This window comes from Megalobrama amblycephala, linkage group LG7, assembly GCF_018812025.1.
Source record: "Megalobrama amblycephala isolate DHTTF-2021 linkage group LG7, ASM1881202v1, whole genome shotgun sequence".
Lineage (NCBI taxonomy): Eukaryota > Metazoa > Chordata > Actinopteri > Cypriniformes > Xenocyprididae > Megalobrama > Megalobrama amblycephala.
The window spans coordinates 45,997,115-46,003,912 of NC_063050.1; the positions used below are offsets into that span (position 1 = coordinate 45,997,115).

Genomic DNA, 6,798 nt, shown 5'->3' on the forward strand with positions numbered 1-6,798 from the left:
GCATTGTCCATTAATATGGAATAGGAACATCATTTTCAGGTTACACTTAATATAACATGCATCAGAAAGTTTGAATTTTTGCTCCACTTCTGATATTCATAATTTACACTATGCATTGTTTTAGTTGGTTCAGAAATAAAATGTAAATATTTCGTGTGGCTGCATCTCTGTGCCACTGTGCCATCTTGGATCTTTACCCAATAAAAGTCCCACAGGTTATTTCTTAAAGTGTGACTGTCCACTAGATGGTACTAGAGAACTTTCCACCAATTCTTCACAGAAAACAATATTTTGCGGAATATCTCAAAGTACATTATTATAATCAAGTGCTAATGTGCTTTGGTTCTCCATTCAAATGCGAATGCATCTTTATTATCCTGTTTTCAAGAACAACGTACGTTTCATTTATTTTCTGCATCGAAAATAAATGAAATAGAACCAAATACACAAGCATAAAAAATGTGTCACAGTGTAAGAAAATAAAATACGAAATGATATAATTTATCAAAATAATAACTTTTCGCATTTACATGTAACAAAAATAGTATTTAAAATAATTTATGCAAATAAAAACTTATACGTGGATCCTGTAAATGCTAGGAAGGATATAAATAAAATGATAGGAATACATTAAAAAATGTAACTTACATGCTTGCAAAATTCTGTGAGGGTGATATTTCACTTCATTTTTCAGTTTTAAATGCTATAAAACGTGTTTTTTTTTTTTTTTTTTTTTTTTTTTTTTTACACCTGAAAATTTACATTTATGGATAAGAAATTTGGCCATTAAAATAAAAAAAATTAACCACACAGAAATTCCATATCCATCACATTGAAGTTCTGACGTCAGGTGATACTGCCATCTCATTGGTCTAAATGCACGTCAATCAGCGGGATAGTGACGTAGGATGTGTTTGTTATAGGTAAGAGGGCAAGTGCGTACTAGACAAAAGTACTGAATTCGATACTATACGCTAATGGCTCTGAATTGATACTACCTTAAAAAGGTAAGTTAGATGTTTGACTCTTGTTTATAAATTGTTGACTGCTTAATATATTCCCAAGCTTGTTGATTTTCTGTATTCGACAGCAGCTGGTTAAGTTAGCAAATGCTAACAAAGCGAAACACTGTTGTTTCAGTTTAATGTACACTCTTTGTGAATTACTGAAAGTAAGTATTTGATTATTTGATAATTACATGTGATTTAATGTAATATTTAGCAAGGAAAAACATCATAAATTGTTATACGTGTTGAACAGCACGCCTGTACACTGATAGTGTTAGCTGATGTGTACACAACTCATTATCTTCTCTGAAAACACAATTAATGTTATCTGGGTTTTAAAGTCCATCTATATGCAGGCCTCGTGTAATGTAAATGTGTACTAAAAGTTGGCCTTTTACCCAAATAACCAGAAATATACTGCACGTATGTACATTTTCTTTGATCTGGCCAAGAACATTCTGTTACTTTTCAAGCATTCGTCTTTTGCAATATAAAAAATATTAGGCCTAAAATGTATCTATGAGATACTGTATCCATCCATGCCCAAGCTTTTAGACTACTGTAATCTGTAGATCACAGCTGGAGACTTAAGTCAGGATCTCAAAGTTATCATATGAATAAATGGAGAGTTACTAGGCCACATGGGTCTAAATTTAGACCTGGTAAACCACCCTGCTGGTGCCCAGTTCATGAAGCTACCAAAGCTATTTCTGATCCACAGAGAGAATGAGTGGCAAGTGAAGCTTCAAATGCCTGGCCTGTCACGTAGCACACATGAGCACCATATATGTCTTGGTAACAACCTTCATGAAAGAGTGCTGTGATGGTGCAATAAAGCCAGGATTAAATGTAAATGTACCCTTTTTAATCTCCAGATGCATGTTATAGGTCTTATTGTGAACAATTCTTCCATGCATGTTTTATTTTTTTTAAATGTTTTGACTCGTAGTGTTTAATCAATGTCTTAACTGAACCTTTCAGCGAAAATTACATGGTGATGTATGCAGGACTTCTCCAATCATTTCGTTCGGTTAAACTCCACCCCTGCAAGCTTGCATTCATGTCTAAAAATCGTAGATAACATTATTACGATTATGATTTGCGCAGTTTCTAGTCTCTATACTCAAAAGCTGTCAGACTTTGTGTGAATCAAATGGTAAAGTAATTATTTATTGACATTTTCAGACACTCTCACAGAGGAAGTGATGTATTATTCCGGAAAAAGGCGAGGAGAAGATGGAATTGCTGCTGTCATTGACTTCCTGTTGTCCAATGCCCGGCTGGTTCTGGGCGTGGGCGGAGCTGCGGTGCTGGGCATTGCCACATTAGCTGTGAAAAGGGTGATCACTCGTTTTTAGTTTATTACACACTTACACCAGGGGTGCCCAATCCTGTTCCTGGAGATCTACCTACCTGCTGAGTTCAGATCCAACACACCTGTCTGTAATCATCAAAGTGCTCCTGCAGATCTTAATTAGCTGGTTCAGTTGAACTTTGCAGGAAGGTAGATCTCCAGGAACTGGATTGGGCACCCAATTCTGATTGGTCAAAGATATTATTGTTTAAACCATATCATCACTGATACATTGGAAGTGTAGTTTTTCACCAGTAATTCCTGTTTAACATGATTATTTTAAGAAAAAATGCAGGCTGATGACTTCAACAGAAGCTAGTGATGCACCATATATCGGCCACAATATCAGTATAGGCCGATTTATGTTCTTTTTTTAATGTTATCGTTATCGGCCTGATAAGAAAATTTGGCCGATACCTATATTAAATCTGATAAATAATGGATTATTTCCTTCAGCTGAGACACTTCATTTGTGCACTGTTCACCATGATGGGTTTGAATTGCTTGAAATATGATTGAAATCACTTCAAAAAGGAAAATACAGTTCAGTGCAAAATGTGCAGCATATAGGCTGAATAAAATTATAATGAGAACATTGTGTGCTTGGGACATGGCTTTTAAAATATAAAGAATTATTGGGTATCGGCCAAAATTTTCATATTTGTGCATCCCTAACAGAAGCATTTACCATCGATTAAAAACCTTGTTGCTCATAGTAGGTCTGTCTTTACTGGTTTGTAAGTTAATAGTTTTTATTTCTGGAACTCAATGTTTACACTCTTTTAGAGCTTACTTTGATTATTTATTTTTTTATCTCTTATATCTAGCTGATAGAACGTGCCGGAAGGCCTCCTGATGAGAAGCCTGACAAGGAGATGACAGACAGCTGGGAAGAGTTAAGCTTGGTTAGTGCCTCCCCCAAACTGCTCCACAAGGGTATTGAAGGAGTGGTCATGAAACAGATTGCAGCCGCAACCAAGAAAGGTACATGCATACATACTTAGAGTCTTCCAAATGAATGTATTTCCTGTCTAGATATAAGGCAACAACAAGAAATCAAAATTTACCCTATTTACTGTCTTATTGTGCACAATTCTTAAGTGCATGTTAGTCCAAACAGAGCGTTTTGATTTGCTCAACTTCTCAAACTGGTTAATGTCAAGTGGCTATTTAATAAATAGAAAAGAATGGAATATACTTTATTGTCCCATTTGTCTCAGGGAAATTTAAGCATTGATGTCACTGAAAGTCCTGTTTCACTAAAAATATGTCATATTATGTAAGTAAAATGGATTGTAAATGCTGTATTAAGGAGAGAACTTTTTTGTGTGTTTAGCTGAACTGTCTCAACCCATTCCCCTACCTTCACCTGAACCCCAGCGGAGTGACGCCGACCCACCTCAGCGGCGGAAACGCTTGGATCTGTGTGTGATGACGTTTGCGGAGCGTCTGCAGCAGTACTACAGAACACGAGTGTGTCTGTCGGCGGAGGAGGTGTCTGTCGCACAGCAGCGAGCGTTGGATATAGCCACAGAGATCCAGGCCTTCCTGCACTCCAAACACCCAGACATGCCGTTGGGAGACATGATGTTGGCGGGGTCACTGCTCGACGACCTGCAAGTGGTTAAAGCCGACCATGCCTGCCTGATCGTGCCTCTGCAGGTATCAAGATTCTGTCTGGACAACTTGTGTACTTGCATGTGTACAAATTTTATCCTATAGTTGCTATTCCAAACATCTTAATGACCCATTAAGTTTCAGGAGCTAGCCTACAGTTTTGTTACATATACTGTATGATGATTGTTCATTAATATGTTTATTGTATTTTTCTGTGTTTTCTTTCTTAAACCTTTTAGCACCACCAACTGTTCAAATGTTCTTTTACATTTTCAAGCCAAAGACATTTACATATTCTTTTGATTCCCTAGGTCAAGTTCAGTGGATAATATAATATATTTTCTATTGACATATTATATTATATTATATTATATTATATTATATTATATTATATTATATTATATTATATTATATTATATTATTCAACAATATATAAAAAAATAATAATAATATACCATAAACCGTTCTACCATTTTTAAGTTTTTGGTGAAAAACTCTACAATACTTTTCAATTGTTGACCAAAATTGGTTTAGGCCATTTTATTTATTTTTATATATATATATATATAAATTTTATTTTTTATTTATTTGTTGGTGATGTAGTTGTACTTACTTAAATAAGTACTGAGTAATATTAATTAACTACATGTACTTACTATAGAGTTGCGGTTAGGGTTAGTTATGAATCATTTACTGTTATTACTATAGTAAGCACATGTAATAGCATGTAACTATGTCACCTTAAAATAAAGTTACCAAAAACTCATTATATATATATATAAAATATAAAATATAAAATTTAGATCATATTTACACCAACATTCAAATTTTTTAAATAAAATTCTTATTTTGATCTCCTGGGTCGTGCAGAGTTCAGGGGATAATATAATATAATTTGGTAATAGTAATAAAATTCAAAAAACATTTTCTCGATAAGCCTTTTTTTGCCGTTTTAAAATGTTGGTGATCTTTTCTACAGTATTTCTCAGTTGTTCACCAAAATTGGTTTGGTTCATATTCAAACTAATGTTCTCAAATGTCACCATTTGGATCTTTGGACTTAGATTTAAGCTGTATTTGAATTTGTTCCAAATGTGTTTAATACAGCTGGAGTCGAGTCTGTGGGCGCCTATTGCCGGAGAGGACACATTTTTGGGTCACCCTCAGTACTGCATGGTGCGGCGTGAGAACCTTGAGTACTTCCCAAGGGGGCGGAGCTACTGGGATCGACATTTACTGGGTGGATACTTGTCGTCACGGCTTGCTTCTGAGCAATTAGGCAAGGCGGTGATGGAATCAATGAACTGGCCATCGCTGACCGGAACCCTGGAGTGCGAGGTGCGACCAGTGCTTGGGTCTCCTGAGCTCAAACTGGAGATTCAAGGATTAACCCAAAGCAGTGGAGAAAGCTTCTATATTACGGTGTTGCCAACAGTGCGCCTTGGTGAGATGACGCTTACGGCGCAACGGGAGATCACTGGGTCATTCGACTACGTCTGGTACCAGAGCCTATACACCAACGAAACAACTAGACTAGCAGCGCTTGACAAAGCAGACTTGGGAGTCAGAAGGAAGTGCCTGAAAACACTAAAGGCCGTGTGCCGCAACTGCCCTGCACTACGCAAGCTCAACGGCAGCCATCTTAGCAACGCCGTTCTACACATGAGTGAAAAGGAAACTGATTGGTCGGAATCTGCATTTGCTGATAGGTTCCTGCAGGCGATCACTGAGCTAATCGGATACCTGGAGATCGGAATCTTGCCTAGTTTCTTCAAACCTAATGTGAATCTGTTTCAAGGTTTTACTGAGGATGACATTGACGAGATGGGCTTCATGCTCTATTGTGCCGTAACTGAACCTGAGATACTACTGATTTGATTCACTCCTATACTTGCGCATAGAGTATTACATTTATAAAAACATCTATCTCTATGGCTACAGGCATTAATGCATCTTTAAACAAAGAATGTAATATTACATATTACGTGTCTCTTCACAGTTGTGAATCTCCACTTATCTACTTCCTTTTAAAGGGGGTTTTGAAGTGACATAGGCACCATTTATCTATGCAGCACTTACCTAGTCAGACACTTTGCTTAGATGTAAATTTGAGAGAGAATTTGCATAAAACGTCTTTACTCTGAGCTTCTGCTAGTGTGTGTGTATATGGGTATTTAGACCATTTGTCTGTGATTTTAAGATGTGTTTTCATTATGAGCTCTGCGTTAACCATGATTATATTTGTTCTATTTTTCTTTTTGGAGCAGTAATCATAGACAGTGTGAAGCTATGTTGACTTTGAAGAAGCAATATTAAGACAATAAAGCATTAATGCAAAGAGATTTTTATATACATTTTTGTCAGTCTGCTTACAAAGTAGTTTGATTGGGGGAAATGTGCGGTGTGTTGTCTAAACCTTTATAAGGCCCTTTTTCCTACCTGCTCACATTTTACCCTTTTGTCAGTACCAGCATAAATGGCTAAAAAGGACATAAAATGTAGATATGTGAAGCAGGTTCCCTGTATGCATCCTATGATAATTTGCCCAACAAATTTGGTTAAAAAGTATATTGGGGAAAAACAATAAGAATGTTGGTAGGGTCAAATTTCATACTTTGGTGAAACCTACTCTGCTAATAAGGTTACATGAAATCTTTACCACTGGGATGCATGTCTAAATAAAAAGATTATTCACAATTTTCACATTTGTGGTGTTACTTCTGCTTTTCATGTTCATTAGTAAGAATTACATGCCCATTATCACTGATTTTTGTATGCCGAGAAACTTCCTCTTTCTGTTTTGTGTTGCTGTCATGTGAA

The 6,798-nt window shown here is 36.3% G+C and overlaps 1 protein-coding gene across 2 annotated transcripts; it reads left to right on the forward strand.

Annotated features, from left to right (window-relative positions):
- Positions 1-850: 850 nt before the first annotated feature.
- mief2 (mitochondrial elongation factor 2) lies at positions 851-6,330 on the forward strand. 2 transcript variants are annotated; one of them, XM_048197753.1, is made up of 6 exons: positions 896-1,007; positions 1,729-1,856; positions 2,193-2,347; positions 3,189-3,345; positions 3,698-4,023; positions 5,086-6,330. In XM_048197753.1, the coding sequence occupies exons 3-6, from the start codon at positions 2,213-2,215 to the stop codon at positions 5,854-5,856; spliced, it is 1,389 nt and encodes a 462-aa protein (XP_048053710.1). In that variant the 5' UTR covers positions 896-1,007; positions 1,729-1,856; positions 2,193-2,212; the 3' UTR covers positions 5,857-6,330. The 2 variants fall into 2 exon arrangements, with proteins under 2 accessions (XP_048053709.1, XP_048053710.1); XM_048197752.1 differs by lacking the exon at positions 1,729-1,856 and having other exon boundaries at positions 851-1,007.
- Positions 6,331-6,798: the final 468 nt, after the last annotated feature.